Below are 20,449 nucleotides of genomic sequence, written 5' to 3' on the forward strand. Positions count from 1 at the left end.
CATTGGCCTCGAGATCAATTGTGGCAAGTGCGAGTTGACCATCCTCAACCATGCATCGCTTGATGACTGTCAACTTACTGAGGACATATTTAAGGCAGTGCTCCCTGACATTAAGATTGTTTTGATCAATGACTGTACTCTTCTTGGTGCTCCGATCTCCCCGAGGCCTTCGCCCAAAGCTATTATCAAGAAGCATGATGACTTGATCTGTATGGCAGGCCATCTGGAGCAAATTGACGCACACGAAGCATTTGTGCTGCTCAAAAACTGTTTTGCCCTGCCCAAGCTCCTGCATATCTTGCGTGTGTCTCCCTCCTACCTGAATGGTGCACAGCTAGGAGCTTTTGACCACACCATTTGTGAAACCCTTAGCAAAAACTGTGAAGTTGCTTTCAAAGATTCTGCTTGGATGCAAGCTACGTTCCCATTTAAGTAGGGAGGCCTGGGTTTCAGGAGGGCCATTGATATCACTTTCCCTGACTTCATCTCCTCATTGCTGGCAGTCCACCCTTTAGTTGATGCCGTTCTGTCCCACGTAAGCGGTTTGGCACAAACGGGGGAGTTGACAGCTTACGGTGTTTGCAAACCCGAAGGCCTGTCCCAGCTGAGGCAAAAGGCATAGGACGTTGAGGTGGAAAGAGTGCCTTTTGTCAGCCTTTTGAACCATGCAGATCAGGTCACCAGAGCCCGTCTTTTGGCCACAGTCACTAAGGAAAGCGGGATGGGGCTTCGACTTCATGCAGTCCCTGTTCCCTCTTTAGGAACACAGCTTGACACTACTAAGTTTTTACGGGTTGCAGTCTGCGAGTCTGCGAGCATCAGTCTGCGAGTGACATAAATGTCGATGTGGCAGTTTGATGGATACACTTGGTCACCATGGTCTGTCATTCTGTTTCAGTGCCAGTCGATCTTTTAGACATTCGGCCTTAAATGATGTGATCAAACGTGCCCTTTATGGGGCAGGGATATCATCTGTCCTGGAACCTCTTGGTGTAGACCTTGGTGAAAACACCCACCCAAATTGCTTGACTATTATCCCATACAAGACACCAGTAGTCTGGCTTTGATTATTGCCACCAGTAGTCTGGCTTTGGCATGGGATGAATAAAATCCCGCATTAACACCATTTTAAAGTCTGTTTTTGAGGGGGGGGGGGGTTCACTAAAAAAGAAGTAGAAAAAAAAGAACTTGTGCAAGATTAATTAATTAAAACCATGAAAGCCAAATATTCATGCAAAAATTAATGTATTGCAATTTTTGAACAAAAAAAAAAATCCTTACTTAAACAAAAACCATAAGAATGCTTATCACTAATTTAATTATTGACTGGTGAAATTATTATTACTAGTGCGTGCCCGTACGTGTGTGGCCATACATGCAAAAAAAAAAAAAAAAATTCAAACCGCGTGCCAGAAACAACAACAATACAGGCCGTTCCTTCGCTCTCGTAAACGATGACTGGATTGGTGCATTGTGTTTATCTATAAATGCGCATAAGAAATCGAGAAATTATTGGAATACACAAAGTCATCACTACCCGGAAGTCCGTACGTTGTGACCCGTAATGGGGAACGCGGCTGAGGATCTCTTCCCCATCGGCCATGCCCACACAGCAACGTGTCTTGTCATTGGTTGGTAAATAAATGGCCGCAGCAACGTGTCTTGTCATTGGTTGGTAAATAAATGGCCGCAGCAACGTGTCTTGTCATTGGTTGGTAAATAAATGGCCATAACTTGGGAAGCACTTGTCCGATTAATATCAAACCTTGAAAAGGCACATCCTCAGGTCCCCAGCAATATACCTGGCAAGTTTCAATTAGATCTGACCAGTGGTTGTCGAGAAACAGTGGTCACACACACACACACACACACACGCACACGCACACGCACACGCACACACACACACACATTGCTGGAATTATAGATAGATTATTATTATTTCTTATGCAGCCTGTGGCTGCTGGTTGATCATTGCTGGAAGCGTGGCTGTGTCGCTGATGCAGTGCCTCTGTTTCCAGTAAGCTGGTACTCATTTTGCTGACCTCGGAAGGATGACAGGCTGAGTAAATCCACCTGGTGTTATTTAACAGCATGACAAAGGCTCAAACTCAAGATCATAAGGCAGCCAGCCACCTTAACCATTAAGCCAACACCAGGCTTGACCAGTTAAATGATGTATTTTAATAAGTACTATTTGAGAAAAAGATATCAGTAATGTATTGTGACGGTTTTGGAAATGGACCCCAGGGGAGAGCATACATGTACACGAAGGAACCCCGAGGATGAGTTATTTCATTTGTTTATGTGCAGGTAGACCTTTGCCTCTTGTCTCAGGGTTTTGGGGGACATGCGTTGAGGTTAGTTTGTTTCCCTGATGTGATGTCTTCTCTCCACACCCTCTGCTACTTTCAATACACCATTGCTCAATTCAACAATCCCTCCTTCATCCTGCAGTCTTTCTTTCAACCCAGCAAGTTTATTCTTGTCCTTTGATGCATCTGTCTTTCTCACCACTTGAATCCACTCATTATTTTATTATTTACCACCAACCACCCATCGCTCACCATAAACAATGAATCCTCTGGACCAGCACCGAATTTGTTTCCCACATTCTTCCTTCCCTGCACTTCCTCCATTCTTCCTTCCCTGCACTTTCACATTTGTTGCATGGGACAATGCTTCTCGAGTATGAAATGGGGTGTGGTGCTTTTCCCATTCACGATGGAGTGCAGCGCATCTAACATGCACAATAGAGTGTGCACTGTAGACTGCATGTTTGTGCACGAGGGAGGGAGCAGGGGCTCTCGTCGCTGCCTTGGGCGTGTGAAAAGAGAGGTGGCGGCACCCATGGCCATCACCACAGAATTACATGGGATTTTCCACCAGCTGCATCATGGACCCGCCCCGATCGGATGCACACCAATAGAAGAGAGGTTCGCATGAGACCAGACTTGAAAAAGCCATGGCTGATGAGCACAAAGGAGCTCAGAGTGCAGAGGAGAGCACGAAGAGAGTTCAGAGTGTGGATGGGATAGAAGTCGCTTAAAAACTTGTCTGGAGAGCAATATAAAAAGCCCAGAATGTGGCTTGGTTCGTGGTAGAGCTGCTTGTCCCGTGTGCATTGCAGAAACGGATCTGCTTACCGTTGGCATACCAGGGATGCCAGAAATGATTTGGTTACTTGTGCAGGACACCTCAGAAACATAGCTGCACATCCCATTGCACCGCATCACCACTCCACTGCCAATATTTCCCCATCCTCCCTCTCTGCCCCCCCTCCCCATATATTTGGACTGGCACTGCCCAGTCCCCATATATTTGTACTGGCACATTTGGTCATGAGAGGTTGTGTGGGGAGAGGGAAGGAATCGACAACATGCTCTGTTTTTCTCTTGTCTCTTCTTCCTGAATTGAATGATGGCCATATGTCTTTTGTCTTAGTAAGTCTGTCATAAGGGGAATACATGTTCGGCTTAAGTCTGCTCTTCAGTGCCTTTTCACAAAATATGTGTTCAATGATTGCTTGATTGTGTGTGTGCATGTGTAAACAAACAGTTGCTTACACACACACACACACACACACACACACACACACACACACACACACACACACACACACACACACACACACACACACACACACACACACACACACACACACACTCTCTCTCTCTCTCTCTCTCTCTCTCTCTCTCTCTCTCTCTCTCTCTCTCTCTCTCTCTCTCTCTCTCTCTCTCTCTCTCTCTCTCTCTCTCTCTCTCTCTCTTTCAAATCTGCCTTGGTTGTCAAATCTGTTGTGGTTGTCCTTTCCTTCATTGATCCAGCATAGTCCACATGCATTGTTAGCTGGGAAGTTTACTCCACTGATTGGCTCTACATGTTAGCCGGTGCGTACTTGGCAGCTCCGCTCGGCAGCACCTGATCAGGTTAGATAAGACGAGTACACATCGAGCGCATGAGCTCCCCTTGATACTGCCAATCCAACAGAAAGGTAACACATGAAGTCGTGAGAACCCTGCCAGGATTGGAGATACCAATTGGCGTTGGTGGTTGACTCGCAACTCGCCGGACTGCGGAGTTATCCACGGCTGGTGGCCTCAGGATCGGACGTTCAAGAGGAACCCAAGCACTTCCCCTCGTGGCGAACCCTGAACCCTGGCCCACAACAGTATAATGGTGTAACAGAGATGAGTGATGTTAATGTGCATCTCATATGCATTGCCAGGATTACTTAGTAACACCAGTTCACCCTTTCAGATTACCTAGTTCACACTTGCCCCTGCTGCTTTCAAAGAAAGCCCCTGCCTGGGAATTCTTCCATAGAAATATTAATCCCATCTCGGCTTCAGTTATCATTTTCCCATCCTCCCACCCATCGTACACTGAATCCTGCGATGAGATAGTTGCTCTGAAACAAATTGCCTTCTCTTCTTTGAAAGCAAACCCGACCGAATGCATAATTTAGAAAACTTTTTTAAAGGGGGGCTTTGGCTTCTGTTTACAAAGATGTGTTTGAGTGCTCAATGGTTAGACTGACGGATGCACGCACGCCATGGGGACGTCAAGGTTGCATCAAATATCGATTTTTAAAAACACCTTTATATTGGTTCATGAGCGCCAGCCAGAGTGAGCACTATATTCGTTATGTCTGTGTGTCTGTATCAATGTCTGTCTGCGTGTCTGTCTGTCTGTCCAGAGCATAACTCCGTGGACTTTGATCCGATCTTGATGAAACTTGGTTATGTGTTCGATATCAATGTCTTGTTGTGTTTTCCTGGATGAGGGAGTGCTTCTTCCATTGTGGGTCAAGCCACGCCCAAAAAATATCCATTTTCCGGGGGTAGTCGGATTAAAAATCTATCTTCTCCGAGGGAATTGACTGAATGGAATGGATTCTTCGGTATTTGAATTGCAAAATGAATTATCTAAAACTTGTCATTGTCCAATTTTTCATTTTCATCCCAAGGTCAAGGACACAAGGTCAAGAACTTATGAAATTGCGAATTTTGACATAAAAATCATACGACCGCCCAAACTTTGAGAGCTCGGATGACAATATTTTATGAATAATCTTGAGGTCATTCCCCACCTAAAGTCTTGAAACCATTTTGCTCTATCTCGAACACCTTGCCCGTGGCGCCCCCTTCAAGTTTGTTTTTACTCTGATTTCATCAAAGTATGGATAATCCGAGGAGTGCGAAATGCCATATAGCCTATATGATGTTATATTGTTCTTGGAATGTTCCATAGGAAGTTTTGCACCAAAGGTCATAATCCTTGACCTTTGACCTTTAAAGGCCACAAAGGTCAAATTTTCAAAGTTGTGGGAATCGAACCGGGTTTTCGACCTTCTTCGACGAACTAACTCCAATAAACTATAGCACGTATCCTGTTTCCTTATTTTAATGTCCACAACATTGTTTTGTGACCTTTAAAGGTTATGCAAAGGTCAAATTTTGAAAGTTGTTGAACGAAACCGGGTTTCGACATTTTGCAGCTGTTGATTGAAGGCCACTGTAATTAATTATAACTTGGTCAAAAATTAGCACATTGTCTCATCCTTGACTTCTGAAACAATCTCCATCGTCAAATACCGCTCGTGACCCATCGTCGTCTTCAGACTTGTTCCACTCTATTTTCGAAGTAAATACACCAACAATAAGGACTTGCAGATGGAATGTCTTTCGACATGCACGGAATTCTCTGTTTGTGCGGTTTGTGCGGTTTATCGACACACAAACGGACATTTTACAGACCAATGAACGCGCACACAACATCAGAACAAGTGCGTCCCATTTGCATTGCAGGTTTTATGGGAGCTCCAAGATGGCGTCCGGTGACTTCACCCCACGCTCTCGATCCTCCATCCAGTCAGTATAACGGAGATCAGTGGTCAAGCGTCCATTGCACATATTCTTCCAAAATGGACGCGAATTGAGACGATAATTTTTTTTTTCGAAACCTTATAATGCTGGAAAGTTTCGGAGGTACCACAAGCTAATGCGGCGAAAGATTTTTTTTTCTAGAAAAATCAGCGTTGAACCGATATTAGCATTTCTTAATAATGACCCACAATCCTTTGCAGTCGGCCATCTTGGAGGCCCAAGCCAAAAAGGCGAAAGCAATCGATCGAGATCGTAGTTCATGATCCATGTCGGTGATTTGCGGGGTGTTCCGGGTTGTTGTGAGAAAACGGAACCCGACGGATGACCGACCGTTTTTACAGGGATTCGAGTTCAAAATGTCGGAGGCTGCGGTTGGCAGCCATAAATCGAACGGACAGCTCGTACAGGGAAACCGACCACTGGCGTGTCCGTGCCGATGTCTTTGTCCAAGGTACGATTCCCAAACTGTAAACTGCCGACCTGGAGAGTTATGGCGGTTCAGTTAGAAGGTTACTCGCGTCCAGGTCGAGTCGTCCACCGTACGGATTCGAACCGAAGCGAATTCGACGTTGGAATCCACTTCTGGATACCGTTTGAAGACGGAGAGCAAAACGTACCTGTACCTGCACCTGTACCTGCACCTGCACCTGTGGGCTATCCTTTCCGATGTATATCCCATCGTTCGATCTCACAACAAATGCCGTGCTCACCATACGAGAGGCGTCTACCAAACGGTCACTTTCAAACCGTTACCCATGGGAACAACATTCATCGACACGGACACAACGTCTAATGGCAATGGAACACTGGATTGTCACCGTTTGGACAGATTCACGAAAAAAAAAAAAACATCGCACGGTGTCCCTTCTCGATAAGGAGGCGAGCTATCGCCGGCACCACGGCCATATTCCTTCGGAGGACTTTAAACTCGGCGGCCCGTCTGCCAGGATTCGTTGCTGGAGGTTAAAGATCGCACGGTGTCCAACAGGCAGAGTAGGCGAGTTATCGCCGGCATCCTGAAGAAATTTAAAATTCTCGCCATCTTTAGTCAAACGTCTCGCCTCGCCTCGCCAACACGTTCGTGAAAGACTTGAGGGAGTGGCAAACATACTGTATATATTTATTTATTTCTTACACGCGCTTAATTTTGAAACAAAATCCAGAAAGTATTTTATAAAGGAAGGATTTTTTTTTTTTCTTAAAGAGGAAGCGATTTTCGGAAATTATTTGTAGCTCACGTTTCCGTGTGAGTACATTGGGGGTCACGGGTTCAAATGTCATATCCAATGTTGATTTGTGTGTCGTCCAATCATGCCGCTGCAAAAAGTGCACCAACGGCTCCTTCCATCCTTGTCCTGCAATCCAATCCAATCCAATACACACACACACACACACACACACACACACACACACACACACACACACACACACACACACACACACACACACACACACACACACACACACACACACACACACACACACACACACACACACACACGAGCCAGTACGTGGAATTGTCTCCCTGGGAAAGGTAGTGACGGCAGGACACGGGAGACGGTTTCAAGTGGAATCGATTCGGCACCGAAGCGGAAATGCCCAGACATGATGGGCCGAATGGTCTCGTCGCGCGTCCAAATTCTTTGTACACTATCACTGTATAAAACAAACAAAAAGTTTATCATGTAAATCTACCTTCTCGTTCCCTCACCTTCGCAGCCTTTAAAAAAATTTTTTTCCCCAATTCTGATTCCACTCATTTTGTTAAATATCCATCACAAAAAAAAAACTACAACGACAGTTTTATAAAGCAAATTGACATTAAAAACGTGACACCCCCCAACGTGGCAATTCGCACCAGAGCTTGGAAAGCCCTCCGGAGCTGCTTCCGGCCGGTGCGCTCGCGACTGCCTCTTCCGGCGGCGCCATTGTGAGTGGCAAAGCAATGCCGACGTCGTGCCTCGTCAAGGGCTGCAGCAATAGTTATAACAGCGACAAGAGGTTTTCTTTTCATCGGATTCCCAAAGTAGTAACTACGGAAGGGGAAAAGACTCTGCAATTGAGCACAAACCGGCGAAAACGATGGCTTGACGCGTTACAGCGAGAGGATTTAATCGGGAAGAAATTGGAACATATGCGCGTGTGCTCTGTCCATTTCATCAATGGTACGTTCCACGTATCCGTATCCGTATCCGTGTCCGTTTAATGGTCCAACCCGAGTCGTCCAATGAGCGAAGAGTGTCTGGGACCAGGTGAGGTGATCTAACGTGAAATCGGTGTGCGGCGGCCTTTCCCTTGGCCTTGTTGAATCCCTCTCTTCGTGGTTTCTTGTAGTTTGATTCCCGCAAGTTTACTTTATCAATAAAATATGTGGATTTACCAAGAATATGCAACAACATTAACATACTTTACATTTCCTTTCTAATACCTGCAGGCTATAGTCTGTCGTGTTCGATTGGTGCAAACCGGACCATTTATTTCGGGTTTTAATTTTTGTTTTGAATAAACCGAAACGTTTCTCCTTGTAAACCGCTTCGACAGAGACTGTGTCGGTTTCCTTGGAAACGCATGAAGGTGGTACCACGAAAGGGGAGTGCACTGTCTGAGCCGTCGAAGGCATCGCTTTGCTTGGTAACGTCGAAATCTCTTTTGAAGGAAAACGATCAGCGAGTATTTTATCGTTTCCCTGTTACGTGTATATTGATGATTTGTTTTCTTTTGGTCCTCCACCCCTCCTCCGACAAGGTAGAAGAGCTGGGTCATTCAAATGAGCTCCAACCCATTTACCAACCAATCATCCGTCCATGTACTTTTGAGTATGTGACATTAAAAAAAAAAAAACCGTTGAACATTTATTTAGCTTTCATATTGCAGATATCTATTCCTCATGACATTATCTCAACCTGATGAGATCACGTTGATGATTGGATGAATTATGTTGCCATGGCAACCATCTCGGTAATGTGTGTGTGTGTGTGTGTGTGTGTGTGTGTACACAATAATAATATATACTAGCCAAACCCGCACTCTGCGCGAAGTTTCAAAAGTGAGGGTTCGTTAGGACGTCAATATATCCAGTGTTCACATGTGATTTATAGAATTTCTTAATATACAATGTTTCTTGTTACATTTTTGTGTCAAATGTACCTTCTGAGGTAGTCGGCATGTGCAGAAGAGGATTTTACATTGCAGACGCTGTTTTCCAGGAGAGGAATTACGTCTCAGCGGTGACAGTCTGTCGACGACAGACGTAATCACGTCAGCGAATGACCGATGATGCAATGACGTCATTACGCCTCTCAGCGGTGACGACACACGTCGCCATGCAAACGAATGTAAAAATTAGGAAATCGCCAAAAATTCCCAAACCTGTCCGTCTCGCACGATCTCACATAGCCCATGCTGTTCATTAGACCACAGAGCACCCACATACCAAAAGTGTCGTCAATCCGTCCAGTAGTTTTGGAGTAGAAACGTCAAATTACGCGGACGTTAACAAAAATAATATATAGGATATATATATATATATATATATATATATATATATATATATATATATATATATATATATATATATATATATATAATATTGTTGCAGTATTCGCGCCCGCCGGCGTGCGAACGGCCACGTAACTCGAATCGCGGCACGTCGCCCACCGGACGGACAATCCAGTCGTGACCCTCTCGGACTAACGCCGGGAACCAGTCACGGGTGGACCTTTCGGTCTCACCGCGATCGAGCCAATCAGCCCCCGCGTGGGATAGGGTTGCTCGCCAAATTCGACCTACCTAAGTACCCACGTGGAGGGTAGACCGGGCGATCGCACCTCGCCGCAGGTCGACTTCGGACACGGGCCACTTAAGCGACCCGTTCCGTACTATCGGGATAACCGAGCGGTGTTATCGTCGACCTCGACGGTTCGATTAATTATCGGGCGTATTCAGCCCACTACCAACCCTTTACGTGAAGCAAGATGAGGATTCAATGAAAGAAATGACGAAGCGAAGCGGGAAACAGTTCAACACAAAGCACATTTATTCGCGATGAACGGAAAGCACACATATTCAATTCCACCAAAAGCACACAGAAAAGAAAAACACAATTCAATTTACACAAAAAGCAAATGCGACAATGCAGATCTAATACCGATTACACGAGCACACGGCAACACTTATACAATTTTACTTCACAGACGGCGCCGACAACACATACCCAAAACCAAGGAAAGAATACCCTCAAGGATGAGGCGGGCCTAAGGCCGAGACCGGGTCGGGCCTACCCGTCTGGTGATGAGACGCGGAGCGGCGATGGTGCCTCAACTCCGCGGGCCTCGCGGGCAGTGTCTGGTAGGGGGTGGGAAAGGGGCCCCCTTGGTCGCACTATCTCAGCGCGGGGGGAAACAGGAGGGGGTTGCTGATGCTCGGGGTATAGAGGATTTTTTATTGTCCCGCGACGAGCGTCTCCACCTCGGCCAGGTCTCGCTGTCGGCCTCCCTGGGGTGCAGCTCCCTGCACGACGCGAGCACCCCCTCGTCTGCCCTCGCCGCCTCTCCACAGCTCCGTCCCCTCCGCTCCGACTCCAACGCACACGACGACCAGCTCCTTCTTGCCAACTCCACCGCCCGCGAAGTCTTAACTCTCTGTTCCCTCTCGACTCTACTACTCACTGGACTGACGAACACGGTCGCTTATATCAGCCCCGTGGCTTCGCCCTCTCATCTTTGACCCCCTCCCTTCGACCTTTCACCTCGCTCCCCATTGGCCCGAGAAAAAGTGGGCGTGAAGGCTTTTTGATCCATAAATTTGCATATATCGATCGCCCTCCAACGCCCTGGGGGCGGGGCCAATTCGCCCCTCGCTCACCGATTGGACGGAACAAAAGTGGGCGTGTGTCGTTTTTGATCCGTTTTTGAAGCACAAAATCCGTGATTTTGTACACGCTGTTCGGCGCGCGCCCTGCACGAGTCCAACACCGGTACCCACAAGCGGCGCAAGAACGGTGGCGATGCGACGGTTGCGAGGTGTGACGTGAAGGTCGTGGCGGTTGTGGTGAAGCGGCGTTGTGGTTGGTGGTTGATGTTGTGACTGGTGGTGGTAACAATGGCGGTTGGTCCAAATTAAAGATAGTAAAAGAAAAACGGCTATCCTGAAGAGTCGCAGCACGCATAAATGACATGTATTCCCACTAGACAACGGGTTTGGGCCTAACTACACATATACTTACCGAGATATCTCACCTAAGGGACCTGAATGGTGGTTTGCGAATTTGGTAACCACAACAATATATTGGACATGCTGATCATTTACCCTCACCAAAGGAGAGGATATTGCATTTGGGTCCGTTTGTCCAATTGCATTTGGTTCTGTTTGTCCGCACAGCATTTTCGTGTATTTCTCCGCAACCACTTGTCGGGTTGACAAAATTTTCACCATTGGTGCGACTACTCATGTAGAATGTTTTAATGATATTTATTATGTCATAGGTCACGTGGTGTGGCAGCCATATTGGAAAAGCAGAAAAACTTTGGACCTCTATATCTCTGAAATCGCACCAAGAAAAAAAATCGAGGGGGAGCGGGGAGGGGGAGCGGGGAGGGGAGGGGAGCGGGGAGGGAGGGGGAGCGAGGAGGGGTGGGAGGGGAGCGGGGAGGGAGGGGAGCGAGGAGGGGAGGGGAGGGTAGCGAGGAGGGGAGGGGAGCGAGGAGGGGAGGGAGGGGGAGCGAGGAGGGGAGGGGAGTGGGGAGGGGAGGGGGAGCGAGGAGGGGAGGGGGAGCGAGGAGGGGAGGGAGGGGAGCGGAGAGAGCGAGGAGGGGAGGGAGGGGAGCGAGGAGGGGAGGGGGAGAGGGGAGGGGAGGGGAGCGAGGAGGAGAGGGGAGGGGAGGGGAGCGAGGAGGGAGGGGAGCGAGGAGGGGAGGGGAGCAAAGAGGTGAGGTGAGCGAGGATGGGAGGGGGAGCAAGAAGGGGTGGGGGAGCGAGGGGGGAGAGAGTGTGAGGAGGGTTGGTGAAGGGGAGGAAGGGAAGGCATATGTGTGGTGGAGCGTTAATTATGATTCATACTGTCTCATAAAAACGCTTCTGCATGGAATAGCAGTGAAGATGGAAACAAAATAATGTCTGAAATCCATTTTCTACCGATCATACTATAAATACCACCCAGAGACAAACACCGCCTGGACATGTCCGGAGATAAACTCCCGTCCGGACATAAACACCGCCCTGACGTAAACACCTCCCGCACACGTTCGGAGACAAACACTGCCCGAACGTGTCCGGAACCAAGCTGTCTGGATACAAACACCACTCAGACATGTCTGGAGACAAACTTCGTCCAGACACGTCTGGAGACAAACTCCGTCCAGACACGTCCGGAGACAAACTCCGTCCAGACACGTCCGGAGACAAACTCCGTCCAGACACGTCCGGAGACAAACTCCGTCCAGACACGTCCGGAGACAAACTCCGTCCAGACACGTCCGGAGACAAACTCCGTCCAGACACGTCCGGAGACAAACTCCGTCCAGACACGTCCGGAGACAAACTTCGTCCAGACACGTCCGGAGACAAACAACGCCAGAGACAAACAATGCTCGGAGACATCCGGATCAAACTCTGTCCAGACACATCGAGAGAGAGAGGGAGAGAGAGAGAGAGAAAGAAAGAAAGAAAGGGGAGGGAGATGGAGATGGTTGTTGGTATGGAGAAAATGTTTTGCTTTATGAGCAACACACAAACACATACACCTTGTTTTTTGACACACAACTATTCCTAACAATTCTACCACACACAAAAATAAATAGATAAGGCCTTAGTTATTTTATAACTTGGTTTACGGATCTGTCGACGGTATATTTGCCGAAATGAAATATAAATATAAAACACATTTTTAGCCTTTTATATTTATACATTTTCCGCCGAAGGTGCAAAAGTTTCAAAACGCGAAATGTAAACGTCGGCATTTATTTTCAAAATATAATTTCGTGCGCACGCACCAAAATGCCGAGTAATCTTTATCCAAACTGCGCAGTTGTCTTCGGTCATGGCGTCCGAGCAGTGGCCAGCGTGGTTCAGATTGACTGTGGTTTCTGAGGCTAAAGTGATTGTTAAGAAGTATGTCAGCGGTATAAATTCGAGTGACTGTATTGGTGATTTAATCACCTAACATCTTGATTACGAATATTCTGGCCGAACGATTGCATAAATTCAGTGCAGCAGCAGGGATGATTCGCAGGCTACTCTCGATCGTGCCAATTTTGTTTCCATCGAAAGTTGTACACCACTGTTCGTATTGAAAGATTTCGGTGCCAAATACGTCAAAGTTTCCCTGCGAGATGCTGATATTCAGCTTTCAACGGACCAGAAATCAGCCTTTGATGTGCTCATGCGGATGGGGAGACGGTACGATCAGATGCCCACTGAAAAGTAAGAGCTGGTTATGGCTCTGATTGACCGTTTTGAGCGTGTTGACTCCTTGTAGACACATTTTTAAAATCATATCTAGCACTATGCACTGGTGTGCACACACATCTACGACTTGGACAGTAATTTTCTCATCATTGTTTCCATTTGTTTGATGATCCAACAGTTTGTATAAGAAAAACATGCCAGACTATATTGTAAAAACAAGTTTTAATCCTTCTTTATTGTTTTTCACATCAGATGATACAGTGAACATGGGCATCCTGCATTTGAATGGTCTTCCATCTTCAATGTTTTCTTAGATCCTCATGGTCCTTGTTTATATATTTTATTCTCCCCCCCCCCCCCACCTACCCTTGTCTTTTCCATGGAACATCCGAAAAAAAATCATAAAAATATTTAATTTCTAAAAATGGAAATTATATTTATATTTATATTTCGACCTACCGACCCTACATTTTAGCTGAAGAACTACGTAAACCAAGTTATAAAATAACTAAGGCCTAAGTATAAAAATTTTAAAAAAACAAACACACAAAGAATAGCAAACATTCATACATACAAACAAACACACACACACACCCAAACAAAAACAAACACACTGTACTCATCCATACAAACAGACAAACACAAACAAACGTATACATACACACAAAGCACACACACTTTCCCGACCGCATGAATCATCAGCTGGGCACTGTTCTTCCCCGACATTTCGATCCTTTTAGTCCAGAATCTCTCCAAACAGCAAATCCACAATCTTGGTCACGGATCCACATCAGAAGATCCACAACTTCAATTGTGTCCAGGCAGTCAGTCAACCCATACTTTTCACAAATACACAATAATTAAATAAATACATAAGAAACATATAAATATCGAAGAAACAGAACAGTAGATTTTCCACCAAAAGATAATGACAAATGAGTGAGAGAAGCCTCACCCAAAAAATGTCAATTATCACCTACACCTCGTTTTTTTTTACAAATAACTGTTCCGAGCAATTCCATCACACAAAAATATGTTGATAAGTAAATAAAATAAATGAATAATAATAAAAAAAACACACACACACACCCAAACACACACACACACACACACACCCAAACACACACACACACACACCCAAATACACACACACACACACACCCAAACACACACACACACACACACACACACACACACACACACACACACACACACACAAACCCAAATAAAAACAAACACACATACTCATCCGTACAGACAGAAACATACTTTTACGACCGCATGGATCATCAGCCGGGCATGTTCCTCCTCAAGGTTTCGATCCTTTCAGCCCAGAACCTCTCCAAACATCAGATCCACAATCTTGGTCATGGATCCACACCAGTAGATTACCGACATCAGAAGATCGACCACACACACACACACACACACACACACACACACACACACACACACACACACACACACACACACACACACACACACACACACACACACACACACACACACACACACACTACACACTACACACTACACACTTCACTGCTTGGCCAATATTGGCAATTCTTCAGGAATCGGCAGATTGGAGTCGGTGTGATTACTGACTTCAGTATGTACTGTATACAACCCAAAAACCTTGAGTGGCTTTCACCCTCATTTTGTGGAAATTTCAGTAAACAAATTATAAAAACAACGTTGCATCATAGACGTTTCGGGGAGATGTGCATAAACATTAATCTTTTGCAACAGCTGCCAATTGTCATGTGACGGAAGGAAAAAATTTAGCTCTGTAATATAGAAAACACATTAATATGGCAAACGGCTCAGAAATCGGTTGTTATAAAATATATTTTGCTTTTAAATTCACAAAGAGAAACCATATAATCTTTGTAAATCGTATACCTCTGCCTTGTAGCAACTTTTTTTTGAATAAATTGCCGAGGCTCGTATGAGAGCTAACACACAGAAACGCACAAGGAGAGGGAAGGAAAAAACAGTGGGGAACAGAGACATTAGGAGATCTGTGGAAGGGAGACGGATGGGACGGGGAGCACGGGGTATACAAGATGGACATAACGGGGACTTTCAGGTCCTTACACGACAGGGACTTTCAGGAAGGAAAGCAAGGAATTTGAAGGAGGTGGGTTTGGGGTGGATTATCAGGGGTAGAAAAGATTGTGGTTTTAGATGGGGGAAGATAAGAGATGGTGGTGAAGAGCTGTTTTGAAGACCTGGAGGGAAGAGTGGATTGAAGTGAATGTGGGAGTTTGTTCCAAAGGTGGGGAAAAAGAGGAATGAAAGAGTGATGGTGAGCAGTGATTCGTGTTTTGGTAGTTTTACCAGAAGGGGATTGCTGGCCTACCTTGAGCACCCTGTGTAAATATGGGGGGGGGGGGGGACATATCTCAGACAGAGCAGGAGGGTTGATGCCAGAGAGGAGACAGTAGAAGACAGAAAGACCAACGACCTGCCTGCGGTGATGGAGTGAGAGACCCAAAGACAGCCTCATCACGGGAGACACCAATGATCCTAAATGCCTTGGTTTCCACAGCGTGAAGCTGAGAAAGGTGAGAGGCGGGAGCACCAGCCCAAAGAGGAGAGCGCAGTACTCCATCAGGCTGCAGATGAAAGCTTTGTATGTGGTCAGGAGCTCAGGTGTGCCAAGGAAGGACGTTGCACGATGGAGGATGCCCAGTCAGCGACTGCCTTTAGAGTCCAGCTTGGAAATGTGGCTTTCCCAGGAAAGATCATGGCAGATAGTGAGACCCAGAAGCTTTATTGAAAGAACTTCTTCAAGAAGATTGTTGAGAAAGTAGATGGGGGGGTTCCAGACGCTCCTGTCGGAGAGACATCGTGAGTACGAGATTTGTCAGGATTGAAAGACATGTTCCACGTGTTGGACCAGCTTGTGATTTTATCCAGATCTGCAGAGAGTGAAGAGGCTGCTGCTTGCCGGTCTGAGGGATTGTACTGCTGACTGTACATCTTGATCGGGACACGAACTGTACCGCTATCGACTGCAGGGCTTAAGCACTCAAGCAAGCACTCCAATGAGATGTTTGATAAGGAACGGCTGGCCAGGCTGTGACTGCATGCCATATGGGATCCCTTTAACATTAAAGTTGATGTTTACCATGCCTGCCTAAAGAAATTTAATGATTATCCACAAAAGAGTTGCTGTTTAACATAGAACAATCGCAAAGTTTAATCACCCGTGAAATAAGCATTGCAGATAATCTGCAACATTGCCCGCTCGTCTGTGCACACGTCACGTGGTACATCGGTTTGTGGTCCGCTCAAATGTTGTAACTTTATTTTGAAACGTCCGTTTTTCACCAGATTTACTTTGATTCCCTGTAGAGCACCTCACAAAACCTCCAAAAATATAGACAGATCTGGCAGACACGATGGATAAGCAGTCCCCAGAGGGGACAGGGCACAAGGTCAAGCAGTGAATCCATCCATCCATCCATCCATCCATCCATTGGGCCCATACTCTGTGCAGAGCATTGGTGCTGCCTAAGTAGTCTCCTTTGCGATTGGACACAATCCTGGATGGGTCGCCACACCGACACAGGATATCAACAAGCTGGCACTCATTTTGCTGACCTCAAAAGGATGACAGGTGGAATCAACCCCACCTGGTATTAATTCAATAGCCAAGTGGGATTTGAACTCAGGATCCGAGGATACCAAGCCCACCACCCTAACCATTAAGCCAACACCTGGCATAAGCAGTGAATGTATTGAATCATATAGCTCAATGAAGCTAGTTAATTTGATACATTCCTAAATCTCTTGTTCACTCAATATAATTCTCCAAACAGAAGAAAAAGATAAGTTTAATGCTTTGGAAATTTCACATTTTCTTGTGTATATACAGAGAAGGATATATATATATATATATATATATATATATATATATATATATATATATATATATATATATATATATATATATATATATATACACACACAATATATATATATATATATATATATATATATATATATATATATATATATATATATATATATATACACACACAATATATATATATATATATATATATATATATATATATATATATATATATATATATATATATATATATATATATATATATATATATACACACAATATATATATATATATATATATATATATATATATATATATATATATATATATATATATATATATATATATATATATATATATATATATACACACACAATATATATATATATATATATATATATATATATATATATATATATATATGCACACACAATATATATATATATATATATATACACACACAATATATATATATATATATATATATATATATATATATATATATATATATATATATATATATACACACACAATATATATATATATATATATATATATATATATATATATATATATATATATATATATATATATATATATATATATATATATATATATATATATATATATATATATATATATATATACAATAGCCAGCCTTCCTCGCTTAAATTAAATAGGTATACAGGCTCAGTTTTAAGACTCCTTGTTTCTTTAATATTATCAGATTTCGACACTTTCGTCTGGATGATATCCGATCCTCAAAGCTGAAATACAATTTCGATGATATACTTTAATTTGTCTGTGACAGTAGATCGTGGAAAATCGTATCATATAATGCATGAAATCGCTTCAAGTTGCGAATTTGAAAACTATAGCACTTACAAAAGTGATGTATACAGTGATGCGTAGCTATGATGAACAGGCATTCGATAATATGAATGAGGAAAGTGAAGAAGAAAAATATATCATGAAGAAATCGTTGCGGCCTGTTCCTAGTCAAGGCATGGTTGAGCAGGCCAAAAAACATGGCGGCTTCAGACCCCAGCGAGGTTATCCAGGAAACGCCTTAAGACTCCAGAGAGCGAGGTGGCCGAGGATGATTCCTGACAAAGGATATTAATTAAATAAGGCCGTTAATTATGTTTAAAAGGGGTGTTTTAATTAACCCAAACACCAAATTTTCACTCGTGCACTTCCTTGGAGTTTTCTTCGTATGCATGCAGTTTCAAGCTGCTAGGTTTCATGGTCTTAGAGTTATGGAAGACACACACACACACACACACACACACACACACACACACACACACACACACACACACACACACACACACACACACACACACACACACACACACACACACACACGTTTTATTTTCTCCCAATTACCAACAGTTGTTATTTTATCCACTTTTCCCACCACCCCCTTCTATCCCTCCCAACTACACCCACTGTTTCTTGTCTTAAAATAAAAATTTTTTATAACAACCCCCCCACCCCCTTTTTCCCCACGTATCCACAAGTACCGACTCCTCTTTCTCCTCCTGCGTCATACCACCTTCCTTCCATTTCAGCTGATCCACTTTCACCATTTACCGTCACGATTTTTTTCTACAACCTTCCATTACCTAATGTTAACTAATCTATCTCTAATTCCAGCAATGTGTGTGTGTGTGTGTGTGTGTGTGTGTGTGTGTGTGTGTGTGTGTGTGTGTGTGTGTGTGTGTGTGTGTGTGTGTGTGTGTGTGTGATCGCTGTTTCTCGACAACCACTGGTCCAATCTAATTGAAACTTGCCAGTTGTATTGCTGGGGACCTGAGTATCTGCCTTTTCAAGGTTTGATATTCATCGGACATGTGGTTCCCAAGTTATGGCCATTTATTTACCAAGCCAATGACAGGACATGTTGCTGCGTAGGCGTGGCCGATGGGGAAAGGGCGCCATTTAGTTACCAATGACAGGACACGTTGCTGCATCGGCGTGGCCGATGGGGAAAGGGCGCCATTTAGTTACCAATGACGGGACACGTTGCTGCGTAGGCGTGGCCGTTGGGGAAGAGATCCTCAGCCGCATTCCCCATTACGGGTTACGACGTACGGACTTCCGGATAGTGATGACTTACTGTATTCTAATAATTTCTCGATTTCTTATGCGCATTTATACATAAACACAATGCCCCAATCCAGTCGTTGTTTACGAGAGCGAAGGAACGGCCTGTATATTTGTTTGAAAGTTTTTTTTTTTTTTGCAAGTACGGGCACGGACTACTCTTCAAAAATCCAGCAAAATTTTTTTTGTTTTATCTTTATATCCTTTCTAACTATACACCTCCCGCAACCACGTGTTCTCTACACCTTCTTCTTCCTGTTACCTTTCATCGACCCACCAGTTTCCCTCTGCGTAACTTGTCGATCCAAATTCACCATCCACCTCCACAATTTTACTTCAACCTTTCCTTTACCTAATCCAATGCAATCCTTGTCAAAAACAACAACAACAACAAAATTCACTTCTAACTATACACCTCCCATAACCACGTGTTTCTGTTGGAATTGTTTCTTCCCTGTTTGCTTGCTGATCAAAATTCACCATTCACCTCATGATTTTTATTCTTCCTTTCCTTTACCCAACGTTATGCAATCTTTATCAAAAAATACTTGTAGTAATAGTAAAACCAAATCAAAACGTTCTCTTATCATGTTCCAACTTCCTCTTTCACATGTGTGGTTCACTTTACTGTATCATAATTCACTACTCTTTTTCTATTTCAAGACTGCTTTCAATTCGACCTTTCCTTCATCTCGCGTCGAAAAAGTCCAATTGCTGCAACATTTCTTTTCTCCATTCTCTTAATTTTCCGTCATTGCATCCCTCACGTGATGTTTTAGTCGCATCTCTGACCTAAAATGTTTAAATACCCCAGTTTGCAATGTATGTTCATGTTCCATCAATCGTCGCGTTTTTTTTTTCCAACTTCAGTGCCAATTCACCCCACCGACTTAAATCTACCTCCTCCTAACCCCTCACCTGTTATCCCCTTTTCTTACCCTTCCCGTCTTGCACCTCATTCTACCTCCGCTCTTAGCACCTCTTCAGTGTCTTCTGCGTCAGTATCAGATCCTCCTCTGTTGTCCCAAAGTGTGTGGTGCTCTAACATATGTGGGCTGCAATCTAACCGAACAGATATCTCCCTCTCTCAATCAGTACACTTGTCAACACCACAAACATGCTCGATCCTTCCTCTCAGCACACCTCCCCCTCTTCCCAACCTCTTAAATCATGTACTTCTCCCTGCCCA

The 20,449-nt window shown here is 44.4% G+C and overlaps 1 protein-coding gene across 6 annotated transcripts in view; it reads left to right on the plus strand.

Moving 5' to 3' along the window:
- Positions 1 to 6,090: 6,090 nt before the first annotated feature.
- Positions 6,091 to 20,449, plus strand: part of LOC147014198 (uncharacterized) — a 52,180-nt gene continuing 37,821 nt past the window's right edge. The window contains exons 1-3 of one of the 6 annotated variants that reach the window (XM_085851961.1): positions 7,926 to 8,050; positions 8,427 to 8,516; positions 8,635 to 8,701. In XM_085851961.1, coding sequence (XP_085708087.1) covers positions 8,048 to 8,050; positions 8,427 to 8,516; positions 8,635 to 8,701 — 160 coding nt within the window. In that variant the 5' untranslated portion in view covers positions 7,926 to 8,047. The other 5 variants (XM_085851964.1, XM_085851962.1, XM_085851963.1 and 2 more) reach the window with 5 other exon arrangements.

This window comes from Eptatretus burgeri, chromosome 13 (genome assembly GCF_056783735.1).
Source record: "Eptatretus burgeri isolate ZD-2024b chromosome 13, Ebu_testis_v1, whole genome shotgun sequence".
NCBI lineage: Eukaryota > Metazoa > Chordata > Myxini > Myxiniformes > Myxinidae > Eptatretus > Eptatretus burgeri.